The 23,355-nt window shown below is 35.5% G+C and overlaps 1 protein-coding gene across 1 annotated transcript in view; it reads right to left on the bottom strand.

Moving 5' to 3' along the window:
- The window catches only part of LOC113232162 (anoctamin-5-like), a 74,872-nt gene that overhangs the window by 28,653 nt on the left and 22,864 nt on the right, over nt 1-23,355 (bottom strand). The window contains exons 9-16 of the mRNA XM_026466799.1: nt 18,900-19,013; nt 16,071-16,170; nt 13,041-13,124; nt 10,964-11,085; nt 8,232-8,401; nt 6,176-6,266; nt 4,708-4,834; nt 1,244-1,426 (exon numbers count right to left, since the gene is read on the bottom strand). Coding sequence (XP_026322584.1) covers nt 1,244-1,426; nt 4,708-4,834; nt 6,176-6,266; nt 8,232-8,401; nt 10,964-11,085; nt 13,041-13,124; nt 16,071-16,170; nt 18,900-19,013 — 991 coding nt within the window. The remainder of the gene's footprint in view (nt 1-1,243; nt 1,427-4,707; nt 4,835-6,175; nt 6,267-8,231; nt 8,402-10,963; nt 11,086-13,040; nt 13,125-16,070; nt 16,171-18,899; nt 19,014-23,355) is intronic.

Here is a 23,355-nt window from a genome sequence, read left to right as displayed (position 1 = left end):
CAAGAAAAGCCAATTCAAGTTCATCAAATCTACAGAAGCCTGTGTGGAAATCCGTGAATCGACTTCATACTCGGGTAGGTTGCTGCAAAGACAAGATGTGTAAATGGGGGTTCAGGGATGCTAGTGTACCCCGACGCGTCTGCGGTGCCCCAACACAGTTTACAACAGCTGTTTTTGCTATTTTTGCTATTGTGCCCCTTGTGTCCTGATCTCTGTCCGTGAATATCTCTACGCTGTCACGGAAAGAGCATTTAAGGTGGCAACATACTAGTCAAAGTCAATGTAGTCCCAAAATTATAAGACACGTCGGCACGGCAAGAAAGTCTATTTGAAATTTAGATTTCTTTGTTAATATATTGTTGATCATATACATAATAATGTTATGGATAACAGGGCGGCTGTATTGCAGGGTTGACAAAGTCGGGCTGTATTGTCTATACCTAACTAAAAATAGTAAAAAAGTAACGCTTTAAGAACTGTATAATGCCATCTGTTTCTTTTTTCATGTTCCGAATTGTCTTATCATAATATAATGTTGCAGTACCTACTTAATGTTATTTACATTCAGAGAATTTTAACTGTCAAAAAAAAGTATGTAATAATAAAATCTATTAAAATTATTATTATATATTGTTTTCAATTATTTCGCCACATTATGAAGAAAAAAAAACTGAGTCTTGATTGTCATGTTGTGAATTCGGAATTATAGTCTAGTGTTAGCTGTTAGTGTCGCTGTCATAATTATATATTACGAAATAAACATCGCGTCTTTTTAACGATAAATTGTTATGTACTATTAAATAAAAAATAAAAAGAAATATTGAAGAAAATATGTAAATAAATTAGTTCACCTTTTATTAATAATATTGTATAAGAAAACAATATTGTTTCCATTGCATCCGTGTAACTATTTTAAGATTGCTAAATTTGACATAAGAGCAATATTACTTTAATGTTAAAGTCGCGTCATAGTACGAACTGAGTGAATGAATAGTCGCAAAGCTTCCAATAAAACTCATAATGCCAATAAAAATCATAGTTTTAACATTATTTATTATTAAGCGCGTCATGGTACGAAAAGTCAGTGTAAGGTTATAGTATTGTTGTTTTAAGAGGTTGTAGTAGGCCCTCAGGTCGATGGCTAGCCACTGACAAAACATTACATTTAACAAAATTATTTTCCATCGACACACAACAGAGGTGATTTAAAATTAATACACTTGGAGCTCAGTTTAATACGTACCGATTCAAAGATAAATAGCATAATGTACATCTGCGGCAAAACTATAAATTGTGCTAAGTAGTCCCTGAACGAGAGCAGCTTCGAAGAGTTTTTAATAATATCCTTCATGAGAAATGAATGGTTCTTCATAATTCTGATGCCGTACGCGTATGAAAATGTCGTATATCCTATTGCTACAATGAGCTGTGGAAAAAAATAAATTTTATTCGTACAAAAATCTAATAAGTCTATAGTGAAGTATACATAGGCAGTGCCTCTACCATGAGATGGCAGCATCAAGTATATAACCAGAAATAAAGACGAAACGTCATTTAATTTGTTTGAAAACTATTCTGCTAAATCATCACAGTGACAACTGCGCCGGAACTCGAAACAATTGACGGGTTTCGTCAATTGTTGCACTTCCATTCGACCATTTTAACTTGAACTTTGCTATAATGGACGAATATTGCAAAATGACATATTTAATATTGAATTACCGATGAAATGTAATTCCGTTTGTTTTGCTATTAGATGTTTTGCTGCTTTTCCTACACTACCGTATGGAACAGCCTCCATAAATACAGAATATTTTTAGAATATTTTGAGACGTACACGCAGGTCAGTGGTTGGCGCTGCACTATTTAAGTTTTCTAATTTGTGATTTCAGCGCAAACGAGATTTGATATTTAAACGTGACATAAGACCCGTTTACGTGATGAGCTGCCACGTATGTATGCCCTGATTTCGTTTCTATTTCTGGTTATATACTCGATGGATGACAGTAACAGTTACTCGTTAGAGAAGGCGTAAAATATTTGTATACAAAATATTGTTTCTTCTTGTGACCGCTAGGGTCACATATAATTTGTGAAGTAATTTACGCGATCGCCGGCAACAACTGTCATAGCTATCTCGTAGTAGAGGCACAGACTGAAATTAAATGTTCTTTATTTTCTTTTCACAAAACAGGCTTAAGAGAGATTACACACGGCGACCTTTAGCAGCGATGTTACTGTTAGTAGCGAGTTTTGGCCGAAGGGTGCCTTTAAATCGGCGATTCAGCGGCCGGTTATCTGACACCAGATTATGCCACACGTTGCCAACAAGTGCAATTCGTGTAGAGTAGTTACTTAAGTTTATTTCTCCACGAAAACACGAACAGAAGGTTCTCAGTCTTTTTGAAGGAGCTGATGCTTGTTGGCTTAACACCTGCGCTATAAGTCACCAGGCCCTCACCCATGGGATTGATATATTAATATATATATATATATTAATATATAATATATATATAGTGGATAATCCACAGACATATATCTAGATAGACGCCGCAAGCGTACGTACTTCGCGTGCCCAAAGTAAAATACAGACACTTAGCTGCTGCTGCTAAGCTCCAGAAACTCGTTTTCGTAGACAAAGACCAGTCGAAAACACGAGAAATGCCTAATTGTGCCTAGTGGGTACTAATGTAATGTGGCACACTTGGTTTTCATAAAAATTGCTGTTTTTGCGGTGTCTATCTAGAGATATGTCTGTGACACTATCTTATGGCATTATTAAGAAAATATCAAACATTGTAAGCGAGACACTAAATGTGAAAAAAATTTAAAATTATGCGTGCATATGTGCGTGCGTGCGTGCATGCGTGCATGCGTGCATGCGTGGCTGCATGTGTGTGTAAGCGTGTGTGTGTATATAGTAATCCTAAAAGATCAACACTTTCTTTATATATATGTTAGTCTTTAAGTTACATGTTACATAGAGTGCACCATAAGTTTCCGGAACTGGCCACTTACATAAACAATATTTAAAAAGTAATTAGAACATTTGAAAATGGAACTCTTTGGCTGTAGAATACAGTTTGTTTCATCTGACTGTCACTTGTTTTTACATTGTGGCGTCATTTTAAAAATTGGTTGTCTATATTACCATGGATTTAACTCGTGAAAATTTTGGAAGAATAATTGTCTACGACTTTAAGTGTAATCTAACAGCTCAGCGGAGCATCGCTCGGCTTCAAACTACTTTTGGCGACAAAGCACCAAGCAAGCAAATGTCAGTGACGAATTTCGTGATGGTCACCCTTCCACTGGTGTGAACAACAAAAACATCGACGCTGTGCGCCGTATGATCAAAACAGACAGGCATGTGACATACCCAGAGATTCGGGCATCTTTAGGCATAGGCATGAGTCAAATACAATGAATACTACACAAACATTTGGGTGTGAAAAAGCTGTTTATCAGATTCAACAAAGGAGCGTCAAATTTGGTGTGGGATATAGTAACAGGTGACGAAACATGGATTTATAGTAACGATCCCAAAACAAAGCAGCAATCGAGCGTATGGGTCTTTCGAGATGAGTCGAAACCAACCAACGTGGCGCGCGTGCAAAGTGCCTCTAAGCGTAAAACTGGATACGTGGCTACTGTTGCTTTGGGGAATCGTTGTACCTTGAAAAGTGATTAGTACACGACCGTTTGTTTGTCGGAAGTTATTGACAAACTCGGTAAAAATGTATCATCTTGCACCACGGCAATGCCAGTTCTCACACGGCCAGACAGACAAATTAATTTTTGAAGGTGAGCAACGTTGACCTTATGAGCCATCCCGCGTACAGTCCCAACCTGACACCTTATGACTTTTATTTACTTTCAAAAACTAAGAACCAGTTACGCAGTCAACGATTTTCATCACCTGAAGAGGCTGTCGAAGAGTATGAAAAATATGTTTCAGAGATTGTCACGGAGGAGTGGCATAAACGTTTTCAAAATTGGTTCATTCGTATGAAAAAGTGTATTAACCCTAACGGAGAATATTTTGAGAAACAATACATTCATTTCTGATCATTTGTAGTATTTTTTTCTTATTAATTCCGGAAACTTCCGTTTAAACCATGTGCATATTACAATACAAAATGCGCGAAATACAGTCTGAACGAATTTTTCGAAGACAAAGTGATATGATATTCATTACATGTTAAATATATAATAATAATAGTTAGCCTATTATAAGCAAAACCCCTCTTCAGCCACCGCACTTCTGAATGTTCACTATAACGATCCTGCAAAGGTAAAATGTCTGAGTGCGTTTCGAAAATATTTCCATATAACAAATAAAATTAGAGTTGAGTTTTTTCCTTTAAAATAGTTTTTTTGTTATGCAAGGCTGCAATGTTGTTGCTTGACGCGAGTGCTAGTATTTGTGTGTAATTTTTCTTTATTTTTGCTTTATTTCTCTAATTAATTAATTTCTTTTCATTCTGTTTTTATTTAACAAATTTGATAGGTAATTTTATTTCAAAATTTCAAGGCTCAGATTTATAAAACTAACTTAAACTTCGACTAAGCAAAGAAGGCGGGCTTAAATAAAGTTTATTTGTTGCTTAAATTCTGACAAAATTCGTTTTATAAATTCTACAATTTCAGCCTAAGTTAAATCAAGTATAAGTGGTCGGGGATAATATGGACTGTTTTAGCACTTACAGCTACTGCACAAAGAATCGGCGCAATCAAAAATTTGTGTATTAGCGCCGTTACAGTGGGACGTACTCTCCAGTAGCCGGTTAATTTGTGCCTTTTTGCAGTCCTGTAGTTGACATCGTATTCTGGTCTGTGAAACATAGAAAATTCAACTTTAAGAACAGTGTTACACTTTGGAAATATTAATATTTTCTCGAATCTAAAATCGCATTTTTTTCATACAAACCAATGCTTTGGATTCCTTACAAGCCCGATGGTCACGGTTGACTGACTTAGTATTCTTTATTAAAAATAAATTCTAATAGTACTTTATGTGACTGTTACACATCGAGTATATAACCAGAAATAGAGACGAAATAAGGGCCATATATTCCTGGTAACACATTAGCGATACAGCTCTTATAAATATCCCAAAAATATTATGTATTTATTGTTATGTATTTAATGTTAGGCGCTATTTATGAAAATGAATCTTCATGCGTGAACAGCTACCCTTCGAGGTTGATGATTTTCCTCAAAATGAAATGGAACCACTATGGAAGTACCCCCTTTCCAACAAAAAAATAATCATGAAAATCGGTTCACAAATACCGGAGTTATCGCGTAACATACATTAAAAAAAAAAAAGAACAAACTGACGAATTGAGAACCTCCTCCTTTTTTTAAGTCGGTTAAAAACAAACGGAATCACATTTCATCGGTAATTAAATATTAAATATGTAATTTTGCAATTTTCGTCCGTTATAGCAAAGCTCAAGTTAACTGGTCAAGTTGAAGTGAAACAGTTGACGACACTCGTCAATTGTTTCGAACTCGGGCTAGCCAATCGGAGCGCAGTTGTCACAGTAATGATATGGCAGAATAGTTTTCAAACAAATGAAATGACATTTCGTCTCTATTTATGGTTATATACTCGATGCTGTTAGGTAATGAAAGGCGTTAAATACGTGTGTGGGATAAAAACATCACACGAGTGTTTTAATGCCTAATTATGTGCAGTTACATACACTGCTTTGTCTATACCTATACACATATTATAAGGTCTCTATGATGTATTCAGGAACCGCATGTTGCGATTGGCGAAATGGCGGCAAATAAAAACTTTTCTCACGCATGTCACACAACCGTAGTTTTTATTTATTCATAGACAAACTAGACTCTGCCCCAACTATCATATCGTTCGATATTTAGTAACATCTGAGATTTATCAAAATTGTTTGCTATTGACATTTCATTTCGAATAAAACTTCATGATCTCGATGACTTTAGTAACACGTAAAAAATAATTCTCTCCAATTATTTTATATATAATATTTCCACTTTTCTATTATATTCGCGTTAACACTGTTAGTTCGTATTATTTCCCACAGATTTTAAACATCGCAGGACTTTATTACTTGAACCGCTGCCGCCTGCGCTCTTGGATAATTCAGATACCTGCCACATTGCTTGCCAAAATCTATAACGATACCTTATAACAGGGTGCCTAGGTTTAGTCGTGATCTCCCACAGCCATCTCCAGTAGTTCTGTTTCTTTCTCCAGAAGAAGAATAATAGAAAACCTGCAACAAAGAAATCATATTGACAAATATCGATTCAGAAACCAATAAATCGGTTTCATTCAGCTGTTTATGTGTATTTTTTAATTATTTTTTTTGGGTTCCCAACACGTATGTGCGCATACATTTATCGGTATAGCTCTGCGCATGCGGCAACTTACTTAGCCACGTGTTGTACTTTAGTTTTAACACGTAATTCACACTTATTCCACTTAGTACATAATCGACTGTTCACCGATATACTACATCAAGGAAAGATTTGCAACTATAAAGCTGCGATTCCACCAGAGATGCTCGAGGTAGCTAGACGGTGTGCGAGGAAAAATCCACCTATAAACTTACCTCATTTTTCTAGTCTCACTTAGCGCAGCTCTGGTGGTAGGGGGCTAGAGGAGTTACATATTTGTAGGTACAAAAAAGCGAGAGATATGTTCGAGAGATGGCTTATTCCCAGTTGTCACCATTATTAGCTTTGTGCCTACTGGCGACAAATGGGAAAAAAAATCACATGTTACCAGGTGGTGACAAACGAGATAAAAAAATGTCAGTTGGTGCCAGTCGTGATTTCCACTGGCGAAAAATGGGAAAAAACCCTAATGTTACCAGGTGGTGATAAATGAGATAAAAAGATCTGTTATTGCCACTGGCGCTGAATGAATTTAAGACATTCCAGTAGTTGCCAGTGGTAAAAAAAATAATGGAATAAAAAATTCCAATTAATGTTTGTTTATTGCCGGCATCGGAAAAGAATAAAATAAAATTTGAGTTTAATGATAAAAGTATAGATCTTATTAAAACAGTCAGTCTTAAACATCAGATATTTCCAATACCATACAATATTTAAAAATCACATAAACAATCACACCATTTACAGTTTTTCAGAGAGTCTGGGCATTATAAATATAAAACAAATCAAATCAAATAATTTATTTCTTTGTGATACACAGGTTATAAAGTTGTTACAAGAATGAATTTTGAATCACTGTGATCCGCCTTATGGCATACAAAGTTTTCTTAGTTTTAGTAATTCTCATGCAATAATTTGTAATAATATTATAATCATGCAGTCCTATTAATGCAACCTAATACTAATGAAACATAATAACAATAGTAAAATAATCAATAACAAATTTAATAATATGAAATGTAAGTTTTATAAGAAATCTTCAATATTATAGAATGTCCAATCATTTAGGTAATTAAATAATAATTTCTTAAATTCTGCACAATCGTTGCAATTCCTAATTTCAAGTGGAAGTTTGTTATATACCTTCGTAGCCATTACTATTACACTCTTTTGAAGTAGAGCAGTTTTACATGATCTACTTTTCAGTTGATGAGAACGCCGGCCTCGTGTCGAATTCAAATAAATGAAGATACGAAAAGTGAAATATCATTTTCAAAACAACAGTTAAAATAAAAAAAAATGCTAAATTATGTAATAAAACTTAAACATTTTGCATTATTTTTATATACTGCTTGCTAAGGCTACCTTTCAACCAGAGATGTGCGACGTAGCGAAGCAGTGTGCGAGGAAAAGTCCAACAATAGGATTACTTCATTTTCCTAGACTCGCTTAGGTTCGCTCCGGTGAAAAAGAGTTAGCGGAGCTTAGTACTTGTACATACAAAATAGCGAGAAATGCGTGCGAGGAACATGTGCGAGGGATGCGGGCGAGGAATGTGTGCAAAATGGTGTAGGGAAACTATAGCTACAGAAAGTATGACAATAATTGCCACTGACATATCGCCACCGCTCACCCCACCACACCGTATCCCTCCCGCGCATAGCTGTAAAGCGTTCGTAACGCATCCTCGCACCAATCACACCGTTTCACAACGCCGCTACACATCCACACACCGCCTCGTTACCTCGCACATCTTTGGTGGAAAGGAAGTCTTTCTCTGCGTACTACCACTACAATACATGTATATGGTGTAAGGTGGTCCATACAATGTATATACTTACACCACATAGTAAATAAAGGTGACAAACTCATAATTTTCTGCGTCACGCGAACTAGTTTGTGAACTTCGCAATAATCACTCATATTTCGTATTGGGCATGCGTTGAAGTCCATGCACGACGGACATAACCCTGTTACTGACATTCTAGAGCCCTTACAATACATATTTGAGCTGTAAAAAGAAACGAGGTTTCACTAATAAAATTGTTTCTGTTGAGTAACAAAGACTGAATGAGATAACCATGAAAAAAACTCGGGGACATTTCGGGTAAATTCATATTATTAAAACGTAATTGAATAGTGAAATTAACATAGTAGTTAATAGTCGATGAAGTCTCGTTTCTAAAGCGAAACCGAATTGCCGCGCCTTAGGTACATTACTGTCTCTCGAGAAGCTGCGTTGACGGCGTACCACGGCTGTTTCGGCCGTGCATAACTACGGTCTTATACTGTGGGGCAAATCATAAATACTTTATTTCCTCCACAAATTTGTAACAATTTCAATGAAATAATAGTGTATATAGAAAAATTAGTAGAGCCTGGAGCCTAAACTAGTATACCATGTGTTTTAGGTCACCAGGCCTCCACCTCCCGAATCTCTAATCAATAAATCAATAAGTCTACGAAAACAAATTATATAATAAAAAATTACAAAATGAAATTATGTGAGAGTGCGTGTGATGTGTAAGTGCGTGAGATGTGTGTGTGAGTGCGTGTAATGTGTGAGTGCGTGTGCATTAGATGAGTGCGGGCTTGTGTACATGTCAGTGTGTACATTTATGCGTGAGTGTGCGACTTGTGTAAGTTTAGACGATGAATTTTACGAGCGAGTGCGCGTGTTTGGATGTATGAGAGGTCAAACTGTGATTGCTACACTAATACGTATGAAACTACGGCTTAGATATTTAATGGGCCGTCAAAAAAATGTCAGTGTCAACAAAAAGACAGGGTATACCATTGACTTACAATTATATGGACGTCGGGTCCGCGCTAAAAAGTGTCCGCACTTGTAAGGCGCTAAAATCGTATACAGAGCGCGACACTCCGCTTTAGTCTTCATTTGTTCTACGGACAGCGCGATACTGCGATGACATAACAATTTAAATTTCGAATAGGTTGACTTGGGACATTTTTTTCGTTGTTATTAGACCCGTCGTCCATTTATTTGTAAGTCAATGGGGTATACTGAGTATATTTTGAGTATATTTTGGCACCAGTCCTACGTTCAAGATAAAACTGGACCGGATTCGGCAAAACTGCCATCCACTATTCTGGATATATTACATATTATTTAACATACTATACATATTATTTAACACAAAACTAAGAAATTATAACTAATAGATTCACAGTATCCTCATAATTCAGGTTCAACGGCCATTTGGTTACCATTTTTTTTACAATTATATGCATTTAATGGATATATATTATTCACTGCATTGCACTTGTTGTATAGATACGAACCAAAAAAATAAAATTTTGAAAAAAATTTGGGAAATGAGGTTATACACATTTTACTTATACAGACGATTAGTGAACTACAGTACCAACACGCTATGATGGCCGTTTTGACAGATTACAATAGTGAGGTCAAATCTCAATTAATTATCGAAAAAAATATAATCAAATGCGAGTCGCATCTACAAGTTTTTAGATTTATAACTAGTATTGCAGGAGGTAGCTGTATAAAAAGTTTTAATAAAACGAAAATAAAAAAAATTATTTAATATATCGTTACTCGAAACTTCTTCGTTTTGCATTGAGCTTTGACGCGAGTTTGCCGGAGGTGGAAATTGTACTGGCCAGCGACCCCTTAAGTGACGATCGTATTAGATTTCATTTTTAAAAATTGCTAATTTCGAACAACAAATATGCCGAGTTGTGTCGTAAAATTATACATTCTATAAATTTTACGTCACTATACGTATATATACGTTGACAATAATGTACAGCAATTAGCACCTTCCCGAATTAATATGAAACTTCATGAGCGGAAAAACGTCAAAACGGCCATCATAGCGTGCCGGTACTATAATGTCTGTCTTTTTTGAAGATGGAGTAAAATGACAGTTCATGACGCAAAAAGTGTTGCCCGTTTGCAAGCAGCTAGCGATTACTGTCGATAAATATTCTATTGACTATCTACTGAATTTCATTTTAATTCTATATAGATAATAAAAACCGCCTGTTCTTACTAAAATATATATGAATGGAAATTGATTTCGTTACTACCAGGCCAACTGTCAAAATACTATATATTTTATTATATATATATTTATATATATATTTTTCGGTATAGTACAGTTCAGTATGAGTGTGTATAATATTAAGTGTGTATAATAATAAGTGGATATCTAAGTTTAATTTAAGACTCATTTCTTGATTCTACAGTCAAACTGTATTATACAGTTTTGTAGAACTATGACTATATTAAGACAGTTGTACCTTATATATATAAATAAATAAATAAAATAAATAAGAATAAAGAAGGCAATAACGGTAGGTAATCATTAGAACGAACGTCGTAACAATCGCGATTCAGGCATTTTTGGCAAAATTTAGCCTTCTTTCTCAATCTCAATCAATCTTGCGATAAAAATGTCGGCAACAACTACATGACTATTTAAAATTTTATGAAAACTGGCAACCCTGCAAACGTCATTTTACTCTGTCTTCAAAAAAGATAGACTGTAATCAACCAATTGTACGACTGACTAAGGTGGCTGTTACTTACGGCTCTTTTAAAAATAAAGATTTTAAAATCTTCCAAGAAGGAACTATCATAAACAAAGCTATTGGCATCATAAACATCAGAAAAGTGATATAGAATTGATAAAATGCAAAGTACAGGGCAATCTGTGAAAAAAAAGAATTCATTTATAGTGTGCCTTATTCCAGCGTGACCATGGTCGAGTTTTTGAAATTTGATTAGCTCGAAAAAAAGTCGCTACTTAGTCGGTTCTAGTCGCAAAACACTAGATTTAGTCGGTCCGCCGTTCATAAGGGTGTTTTATTGTCCACGGTGGAATAAGATTTTTTTTTTTTTTTTTTTCAACATAGCCCCGCACTAGGGAAACCCTGTGTCGCGGGTGCCATGGACACACATATAGACAACCACAAATTACACCCAAACTCACGAGAGAAATAATTGTAGGCCATACAAATATTTCTCCCGGCCCGGGAATCGAACCTGGGACCTCTGCGTGGCAGTCCGGCATGGTAACCGTTCGGCCACGGAGGCAGTTAAAATATTATTCCAGCTGGATTATTCCAGCGCCACAATTTCTCAATCTCGAGAACCATAAAACTTAGCTTAGATCTGATTACATTACAAAAAGTCGTGATTTAGTCGGTTCTAGTCGGAACAAACTAGATTTAGTCGTTACGCCATTTTGAAGTTCAATTCCATTCAATTCAATTCAATAATGTATTGGCAAACCATAATATACATAATAAGATGTTACAAATGTAGTGAGACCAGTATTATGGGCCCTGTCGGGCACGCAACAATGAGAGCTAGGAGAGAGAAAGCGCAATTTTATAGTAGTATTTTATATATAGTAAATATTCTATTCTTATTTATCATAGGTACTATATACTATATTATATTGTTATAAAATTTAATTTAAAAACAACCTTAATATTTATCATCATTTTGCGTGGCCTCTGAATGTATTATCTATTAAATATTCGTTAATAGTGTAATAACATTTTTAAAGTTAATTTATAAAGTTAATAATTTTTTAAGTTATTAAGGTGTTTTACTGACCACGCTGAAAGAAGCTTACTTCGGCGGCACCATTTCTGAATCTCGAGAACCAGTCAGTCAGTCATTACTCAATTACGTCATTCAATCATTATTAAATTATTCTGATCAATCACAGGACTCATCTTACAATGTGGGAGGGCTTGTGCTGTAGTTTACTTTGCAGATATGTTCAGGTGTCCTCGCAATTATTTCCTTCACCGAAAAGCTTGTTCAAACTAAATTTCGAATCCACAATCCTCTACTATAGAAGTGGTCAAACCATTAGATCAGTATCTAAATGATCGTTCTCCTTCTACCTCCTTCTAGCCCGAAAGGTACTAGAATGCTATTTGAAAGCGCGCGATCGAATGTACAACAGAATGTCGGCGCATTTTTCTCAAATCGTGCTGTTGACGCCCCCGCAACGCGATACGCAAAATCTAACAACGCGCGTTTGGCGCGCGCATGGTCAATAGCGCGCTTTTGTGTGGAGTATATAACCAGGAATAGAGACGAAATGCATTTAATTTGTTTGAAAACTATTCTGCCATATCATTACGATGACAACTGCGCTCCGATTGGCCAGCCCGAATTCGAAACAATTGACGGATGTTGTCAATTGTTTCACTTCAAATCGACCTGTTTAACTTAAGCTTTGCTATAATAGACGAAAATTGAAAAACTACATATTTAATATTTAATTACCGATGAAATGTGATTCCGTTTGCTTTGTAATTAGATGTTTTGCTGTTTTTCCCACACCACCAAATGGAACAGCCCCCCATAGTTAGAGATATTATCTTTATTACAGTAAATACAGAATATTTTTGGAATATACGGAGACGTACACACACGTCAATTGTTGGCGCTGTACTATTTCAGCTTTCCAATATGTGATTTCAGTGCAAACGAGAGTTGTTATTTAAAAGTGATACAAGGCCCATTTGACTGATGACTTGCCAGTGATGGATGGCCATTATTTCGTCTCTATTTCTGGTTCAATACTCGATGACTAGCTTTTAAGCTAAAACGATTTAAAAAAAATGGAAACGTTGATAAATACCCTAGACCCAAAATACTCGTAAATTAAAGTTAACGGCTGCGACATGTACATATTTGTGAATCCCGCCCAGTTGTAGAACAACATCTGAAACATTAAAAATAAACAGAATCATGTCACGGGTCTCTTCTTAGGCGAGGGTTCAGGCCATAGTCCGCCACTCTGACCGGTTGCCTATCAGTAGTCTGAAATGACATTTTTCAGAAATAACGTTTGGTAGAATTTTCATAACCTCGAAAGTAATTTTGAGAGGAAAATGTTTTTGTTCTTTTAAACCTAACTACCTAATAGTAAAGTACCTAAAAACCTAATAGTATCTGTGCGAGTACGTTAACTTAATTCACCTGGGTGCATTAGACACGATTTAGGAAACTTTATTCATATCGAGTTCTTAGGTTTTCGCGATTGCTACACATAGGAAATGAAACTATTTTTCCTGATTTAAATCGCGTATATTTGTTTTTTCAAACAAACCGACGTGTCGGGCCCTTTACATGGTCACGGCTGACTGAGGTGGTACATTCTTCAGGACCTGTAAAGGGCCCGAAACGTCGGTTTGTTTGAAAAAACAAATATAAGCGATTTAAATCCGGAAAAATAGTTTCATTTCCTAAACTTTATTCATCTATTTAATTTACATGGGTGCATTAGATAAACAGTAGATCTAGCGTTCAAATAAATGTCAAAATTGTATGTGAGGCTTAGTTAAGCATTTTGAATAGACAAATAACCGTAGACATTTTTTACAAATGGTCCATTAAAAATATAAGCTTTTATGTTTATTATGTGGCTTGTTTAATACTAAATAAGTAATACAAAAAAATGTACTTTAGTATTGTACTTATGTATATTAGCAGATTTCCAAATAAGTAATTTGCAATTTTAAAACAAATATTTCTGTTGTAGATCTGTTTGCCTTTAGAACACTTTTATGATAAAATATTTAAGTTGCTTTTGTGTTACGTGAGCCCAATTTTACGACCTTACACCCTAATGACATTACTTTTTTTTTTTGTATGGGTGGGTATTTTTTGTATAACGGTAAAGAGAAGTGATTTAAGTTTACTAAAAGTGTACTTAATGCACTTAGGTGAATTAAGTTAACGCATTTGTCTTTACGATAAACATCCAACATATCCTGAAAGAACAACGGTTTCGTTATAATTCGGTTTTCGGTGCAATGAAAATTAGAACAAACGTTACTTCGGAAACAATATTCGAGTTTGTGATTGGTTACCAGTCTGGCCCAATACTGGTTGGGGAATTCACACGTTTACGGAGGGTTGAGGATGTTTTCCTCCAGCGGAAATACGTTTAAGTGTTTACTATTAAATTAACGGTCTTATGGTTGAAAGGCAAAACTGCAAATCGGCGTGACGTGAATTCGCAACGGAGAAAACTAATATATTTTTGTGCCTTGCGTGTCCAATTCAACAATGCCCTCAGAGGACTGCTGGGGCTGCCTCGGCACTGTAGTGTCTGAGGTATGTTCGCAGAGGCTAGAATTTGTGACGATGTGACCTCCTACATCGTCATCCCGCCTTTTTATCGCCTTTCTGCAGTTCCTGGCCACTCGTTCTTAAATTTTGAATCGTTCTTTGATTCCTTTGTCACGTCATTCTGATTTCGTTTCGTTCCATCGTCATTCCTTACTCAATCGTCGTAGCGAACGGTAGTATTTTATTGCAGTAAAATTAAAAATAACAGTAATATATGTACCCTAATTTTGTCAGTTAATATAATATATAATTGTATAAATAATAATATATATAATAATAAACCTTTTATCAGTTAATCAAAATCATGTACCAATTTTAATACCACTTAAAACTTTTGGGATAAGTGTCTGGACTATTTGTTATTATAATATAGTGAGGGAGTGTTTTATCCGCTCACGCGATACATGCAGCCGTAGACGCATACCACATCTAGAGGTGTCGGTGATGATTTTATACCAATTTATCGGATATCGGAGTTATAACAGGTAAAAGAACTAATATTAATTGCTATTTCGGTAACTACTCTAGAAACCATATAGTTTTTAATGCCTGGGTCTGTCATTTAAAAAAAATAAACAACTTCAAAAATACGTCACGATAATCGTGTGTGTTATTGTTTAGGCTGGTGATTTTGGTGTTTATTTATTGAAAACATATCGTAAGTAACGTTTTTTAAGTTTACCCTGAATATAAATGTTTATAAACTATACTTTAAGGAGTAATTTCATGGTAAACGTTAGAACCACTCAAACGGAATATTATCATATTTATCCAAGTACACCAAAAATTTAATTAGTGCTTTTTAAGTGCAGGATTTGCGGTGTATTACTGCATTTTATTTGAGATGTTTGTGTTGTAGTACGGAGGGTATTTATTTAGCAATGCAGAATAATAATTATAATAATTTTTATTTATAAAAACTTGTATTTAAACTGAATCGTTTTCTAATTTGCGAAACCAAATAGCCGCCATTTTGCGGTAGGAGGAGCGCATCGCGTGAGCGGGTATACTGTTGTACCTGTTTTTTATATACCTTTTTCTTTACAGCCTTTTACTTCAACTTCAATAAACTTTGGTTGGACCGAAGCATCCTATTTTATTGCCGTGATCCTGGTCACGGCGCATAGTGGATTACAACCCTTTCAAATTGATAGTTTTCATGCCGTCGTTCGCAAGAAAGTGGCATCCCTGTTGGTCATAGTGAGAGGCAGCACCAACAGCGTTCTTAAGGTGGCAGCAGAGCGGATGGACAGCCCAATCCTTAAGTACTGGATGTCCATCCTTGTTCATGAAAATGAACTCTTTGCTTTCTACTAACATAATTGTTCTTTCTACTATCACCATATGGACATATTACTGTACCTACTGTCTGAAATAAAATTGTTTTATTTCATTTCACACTTCCGCTTCCGTTTCAGATTTACGTATGACCCGTTACGCCCGTTATAGCGCTACCGTTGCATCACTAGTTAGACCCTATTAATGGGACGTATATAAACATAACGATTCAACTCGCAGTTGAGATAGAACTTACTTGTCTAGCGTTGGCAGTACACAAATCTTGACTATTCGTAATGAAGTACGGTCCATCATGAAGAGCGTAAGCGTCAACTATGATCTTTGCTTTTAGAAGCCTGTAACACAGCTTATACTTAATATAACGCATTGTAATGCAGCTTATTATGTTTTCACCACACCGTTCAGAGTGCATTTCATATCTTGCACCACTTCCCATAAATCTTTTTTTTCATGACACCTAGTAACGGGATTAAAATGTAGTGCGCCTAGTGTTAAGCCTACCTACCGCCTGTTGCAGTGCCACTCAAGAACCTTAAATCGCACAGGTCTGAGGGACGCTGCTACCTGTGACCCTGAGATACAAGTTGATAAGTATCACATGCCTGTAATTTCACCAGTACCCCTTACCCTTGAAAACTGGGATGCAGTAATGCTGACATTACTGCGTGGCGGCAGAAATAGGTAAGATGGCAGTATTACCCTGGACGGACTCTTTCTCAAGGAGCTCCACTGATACTAGTATTTCTTGGATGTCGTAGAAAGTAATTAAAGAAAGAAATATTTATTTCATCCCATTCAAAGAAGATATTTTACCTTTAAGAGAGGCAAATTGGGGGATGAATCCAGTTTATTGATGATTTTATCGATGCCTCCAATGAACACTATACCAACTTTGTTCATTGGTCATTTCTTTGTCATTTTCTGGTCTTTTTCTTGGTCATTTTCTGTTTTTAACCCTTAACTATAGTCGTGTGTCCAGTGGACCCAAGTTAATTTTTTAAACTCGCGTAGGAATCACTGCAGGCGACGCAGCTCTTCCTATTCCTCAGTACCTTCCGATGGCACGCCGAAGCTCGCATTGTGAGATGTTTTGTGACGTGTTTTGCTCGCTGATCCAAACGTGAGTAATGGTTTACATGTGGGTCCAACGACTATAGATACGTAAGTTTTTTGAATGACATATTTTATCAATTATTGTTTTTTATTTCAGTTTCTTCAAACATTGTGATCTGTTGGGAAACTATTTGAAATATTTTTTTCAGTTGAATTGAATCACGCGATCGGTTGCGACAAATCGTACAGCGATTGGGCAGATGCCATTGATATCGTGATCAAAGTGTACAAAAACCCTTTATAATATCGCTCTTCACTAAAATACCTTTTTAGTATGTCAACAGTTAACATTTTCATAAATAAAATAAAGATTCACAAAGAAAAAAAAATAATTCACAGTAAACACAAAGTACACTTTATGAAAGACGTGCTTCTAACATACTTTTTTATTTGTTTTGTATGCATATGGTTTGTAATCCCAAGAGCTGCAGCTGATCGGCGAGTGCTGGTCCGCAGATTATTTTCAAAATGATCCAACATCGCCTCTTCTATGTCAGGATCATGAGCCACGTGAAATGAGCCACCAGTTTGAAGTCTCAAAACCATATTCCGAAAGCAGGCTCTCGAAGGAAGTTGACAGCGTTCAGCTTCTGGTCTACCACCAATAAATCTCTCACGGTAGAGCTCGCGTGCTTGGTGTAAGCTTCCGTCTGCTGCTCCGACGCACACCATCATTTCATAATATTCTGAATTAAGTACTTTTACTACGATTATTCCGAAATTGTAGAATACAAGATGTGGAAGAACAACACGGGATATCAATGACAGAATGACCTACAGCGTCAATATCCATTTATTTTTATTAATCAAAAACAAAACTGTAGGTATTGAATCTTATTGTATAAAAATGTTTCTAATTCTAAAATACTAATATCATTTTTAAATAATAGTTAATTGAACATTTTGTCCCTCCATTTTCGACTGACTTCAAAGTAAGTGGTTGTGTGAGGTTAGTGATGTTACAGCACATTTTAATACTGATATCGACGAATTTTCTTAATTTTTAAAAATGAAATTAATTTAATTTGTCATAATGTTTAACAAGAATCAATGCCAATTTACTCTTTGATAGTAACTCTCTACGACGTTGAATTTCCATTGCACCTTTCTGTTACACCCTGTATGTATTCCTACCGTTAATTTTATACAACACAGCATTTGTTAAAGTTAAAATAATAGTTTGAATAAAAAAAATATTATAGATATATCATACTCTCTATTTTTCTTCATTCCAAAATGCATGGGTCCATTGCATCCACGACCACAGAAGCGTTATTTTTTTTACACGATTATTTTTATTTTTATTTTATTTTTATTTATTGGTTCACCAACAACTGCTTACACTAAAACTACAGCTACAGAAACACATAACATTGTTTAAAGGCTGAGTGCAACAGTTAATTACTGGTAAACATGCCATAACTGAAAACTCGTAATTAAGTACCTATATTAAGATTACAAATAGGAAGACAATTAATTACGTGTAACTTTGCTCAAGTTTTCAAAACAAAGATGATGACGACTATAGTTAAGGGTTAATGTAAACAGCCTTATTTTAAATTTATATTGGTTGATATTCAATTAATTTTTATGTGACTCCACTATTGGAAATGAAACTATTTTTCTGGATTTAAATCGCGTGTATTTGTTTTTTCAAACAAACCGACGTTTCGGGCCCTTTACAAGTCCCATGGTCATGGTTGACCGTGTCAGTCAAGAAAAATAGTTTCATTTCCAATGTGTAACAATCGCGAAAACCTAAGAACTCGATATTACTCCACTAGTTTGTTATAATTATTAATATCCTTATTAGCCTTATTTTATTTATTTATATTACGCTCCCCAAATTTCGTAGAAAAAATATAGAAACAAAAAACAAAATAAAAACAGCGATGACGAAAAAATTTTAAGTCGGCGTGGTAGATTAGTAGTTAGGTAGATTGTACGTTACCTAGAAAGGCCGTATAATTTATCTCTACTGCCAAAAGGCTGGTGACTGACAACCATGGCAGTGACATAACTTCGGTCTCGGTTTGACAGACGCATTGGTTTAATGTAGCGTCGTCTGTAACAAATGGCATAAAAAATAAAGAATTAGTTGTTTTTAAAACCGACTTCAAAAAAAGAAGGTGTGTTACGTGATTACACCGACATTTGTGAACCGATTTTGATGATTATTTTTTTGTTGGAAAGGGGGTACCTCGGTATTGGGCCCATTTCAATTTCAAGAAAATATTCCACCTCTCTGGGCTCATTCAGGGCGCAGCACAGGCGCGTTCGCCGCGACGGGTGTGGGTAGAACACACGTCGAAATCGCAAACAGACGCTGGACGCTAGACCAAGCACTGTAAAAGGTACGAGTGAATCGAGCCAATAGATCTAACGCCGCGGCGCGCGCGCACCCGTGCCCGCCTCGAGACAGGCACCAGCACGCGCGGCCACTAAACACAACGAGGGTCTCGTCGAACATTAGATTTAGACGCATCCGCGCCCGCACTTGCGCCCGCCGCCACTCTGAATAAGGTTTAAGAATGGCAAACTATGAGATAAGTTTGGTTTCGCAGTTTCTATGACATGTAAGTAAAATTTAAAGTCGGTTCATTAAAAAAAGTATATTAGATATATTATGTCTTAGACTATTTATTTTTTTCCATCCTATAAGTATTATGTCAACGATTGTCTATTGTATATGTGTAAAGAATGTAATATTGTGAATGAATGGTTGATATATAGAGCGATTTCTAAGAGCTTTCAAGGAGTGAATTGTTGATGCGATTGAATGTGCATTAAGGTGCCTTCAAATTAGACGCTTATATAGGCTCTGTAGTGACGACATTTTAGCGCCTCTTATTGGCGACCTTCGTGGGCGAGCTTGCATACCTGTTTTCATGGTATCGCCATCTCTGAATTCCCGGGTTCGATTCCTCGCCAGGGAGCCGATTCTGAACGTTACTGAGTTGCCGACCGATTCGATTTGACATCGTACGATTTCTTTTCATTTTTATTCACAACACCCGAATCGAACGTCGAACTGTCGTATTCGAAACCGAACCAAAATGACGTCACACCCGTACGATCACTCGAACTTCTTGACCGACAAAGGCTACAAACGTTATTCAGTTATCGAATGAAAGTTCCCGAACGTCCTATTGTTTACAAAGCAAGAATGTAATATGAAAATATCTTATTATTTTAAATAAACTCTAGATTTTGTTAAATTTTATTAATTTATTTTAATGCAAGACTAATGCATTCTTACATTTTAGGCCTTTAACATTGACTTACAAATAAATGGACGACGGGTCTAATACAAAAACCACGAAAAAAATGTCCCAAGTCAACCTATTTAAACGTAGTGACAGGTAAAGGAATATGGAAAAGATTAACGTTGAATTTAAATTGTAATGTCATCGCAGTACTGTCTAATTTTGCTTGCTTCGCTGTCAGTCGAACAAACGAAGACTAAAGCGTGAATGACGCTCTGTATACGATTTTAACGCCCTATAAGTTCGGACACTTTTTAGCGCGGACCCGACGTCCATATAATTGTAAGTCAATGGATGTCAAAGTCTTAAAAATGTTTGTAAAAGGATTATCATTTTTCTTATAATCTATTTCACCAACTAACTCCGTAAACGCTGTTGGATAATGATATCGTATCCGAATCCGAATGTTCTGAATAGCTCGGAAAGCGCCCTTCGATTCGAGAACGATGTCCAATCGAATGATTCGGTTAAAATATCGAAGAGTTTTGAATTGGGGTCCTGGTCAACGTAGAAAAATACAATTTTCAATATTATCTCGAATCTGGGTGTTTGTTGAACATGGATTTTTCCGATTATCATAACACGCGTCCTTTAGTTACTTTTAGTTATTTTGGGATCAGGGGGCCTACCATAACCTTTCAAATAACAATCTTATTTCAAGTAATCCTATAGTAAGCTTATTATGATATTACTCGTATCTATTCGTACTGTAGTCTAGGCTCTACACTTTGAGTAGAATCACTGGCTGAATGAATATAGTTTTGTAATTAGAATGTGTTTTGAAAAATGAAATAAGAGAAGAGAACATCTTGATAGATAACGAAATGTAACCCAACGCCGAAAGTATGTGAAAAAGTGCAATAAAGTATATTTTGAAGATTATTCCAGTTTAAATTCATAAAAGTACCTCTCGCTACGCATCCTAAGCTACGCCCCAGTTACAGTACCATGGCAAACCTATCAACCAAGTAATGTATTATTGCTAAAGTGACTGAAAGAACGAATGATTTCCCAATATTGTCTATTCCTTACTAAAAATAGGATAGAAATAACGCCATATGAACTGTATAATGCCATCTCTTTCTTTTTTGATGCTCCGAATCGTCCTATCGCAGTATAACGTTAAAGTACACATTCAGAGACTTGTAACTGCCAACAAAATAAAAGTATTTAATAATGAAATTTATTAAAATTACGATGTTTTCAATTATTTTTGAATGATGAACGAAGAAAAATAAATAAAACAAGCTGAGTCTTGATTGTAACGTTGTGAATTCGGAATTACAGTCTAGTATCAACCGTTAGTGTCGCCAAGGAGCATAATGGATGTCGCTGTCATAATTTTACGAAATAAACATCGCGTATTTTCATTTAACGAGAAATTATTTCACCACGTACTATTAAATAAATAAATAAACAAAATATTGAAGAGATATATTATGTAAATAAATAAGTTAACTTTTAATCATTACAAATCAATATTAAGACAATAAAACTGAATATAATATTGTTTCCATTTGCTAAATTTCAAATAAGAACAATAATACTTTAATGTTAAAGTCGCGTCATAGTACGAACTGAGTGAATGAATAGTCACAAAGCTGCCAATAAAACATCATAGTTTTAACATTATAATAAGCTTACTTCAAGCGCGTTATGGTACGAAAAGTCAATGTAAGGTTAAAGTAATATTGGTTCAAGAGGTTGTGGTAGGTCCCCAGATCATACACAGACCTATATCTAAATAGATACTGCAAGTACCGCGATCTGTATGTATTAAATCCAAGCGTGCCAATTTTTTTTGTATCTCCTGTGACATCACATGCGCTAGTAATAGGAAACCTTCTACGGCACTAAAGCGATTGATTAAATCGAAGACGCAGACGCAGCACGTATTTAAAATAATGATTTTTCAAATATTGGTTCATTATAAAAAGCTGTGACATATTGATATAGTAAAATAATATCAGAATAAGATAATTAAGTCGTTTATTAATACGTCTTTTGGAAAAAAGTTGGTCCGGAAAACTAAAAAGAAACAACAACAAACTTTATACACAGAATATTTTTATAACATTTTCTAAGGTCTTAAGAATTATCATCCCTTTGTTACCTAAATCTATCAGAATCGAGAACTGTGTTGCATCTGGTGAACATTATTAATCGTAAAATTTGACCAAAAACAAGACGAAGCGGCCGTACCACGAAACTGAATGCATTATACGAAAATATCGTTCGTTCGATGTTCATGGCCTTTTAAAGAAGTATCACACGTGTACCGCATTAAGTAAAAGCCGCAATGAATTACGAATCACGCGGCATACACTCGTTTGCATATTTGTTTTCTCGGAATTCATTCAAAATTTTTCTTTGATTTATTTATTTTTCAAAAAGTATACATTTTACACAAATTTATCTCCCGCCAAACTGGAAATAGTTTGTTGGCGAATAAAGTTATACTTAATGACTAAATAGGTACCTAGCAGCGAGAAGGTACTTCTCATGTAGGTCAAACTTACTTATCTAACAAAACTACAATAACAATTACAATAATATGCAAGTTCTGAAATCAGCAGTTCATTAAGGGTCGTATTCTAGAACTCTACTCAATGCTCAAGTCAGGATTTGAGTATGGTTTAAAGCACTCGAAATCATACTCAAGTCCTTGCCTTTAGGGTCGTATTTCCAGTGCTTGAAATCATACTCAAGTCTGCTCAAATCCTGACTTGAGCATTGAGTAGAGTTCTGGAATACGACCCTAAATCTTTTATATTTTAACTTTTATAATTTGCTTCCTAATTGTAGGACTTTTTCTTAAGAACCTCACATCATTATATGTATATACGAGGCCTAGGCGTATATACACGATAATTCAGCCTTAGGTTGAACGAACTTATTTTCACGAGCCCTTTTGGTCTTATATTTATTGGAAACTGGTATTTTAAGAGAAAGCATGCCAAAAAAGTTTTGACGTTGGCTCCGCCCAAATTTGTGAAACAAAATTATATGCCTGCAGTTGCGTGACATGCGACAGGAGATGTTGAATTTTGTGCTTTAAAAGTACCAAATTCGTTTTAGCGGAATAACTAAAACTAAAGGGATTAAAAAAAGTTGTCGATCATGCACAAATATAATTAATTA

This window comes from Hyposmocoma kahamanoa, unplaced genomic scaffold (assembly GCF_003589595.1).
Source record: "Hyposmocoma kahamanoa isolate Upper Pololo Valley unplaced genomic scaffold, ASM358959v1 67, whole genome shotgun sequence".
Lineage (NCBI taxonomy): Eukaryota > Metazoa > Arthropoda > Insecta > Lepidoptera > Cosmopterigidae > Hyposmocoma > Hyposmocoma kahamanoa.
This window is presented reverse-complemented; position numbering and strand designations above follow the sequence as displayed.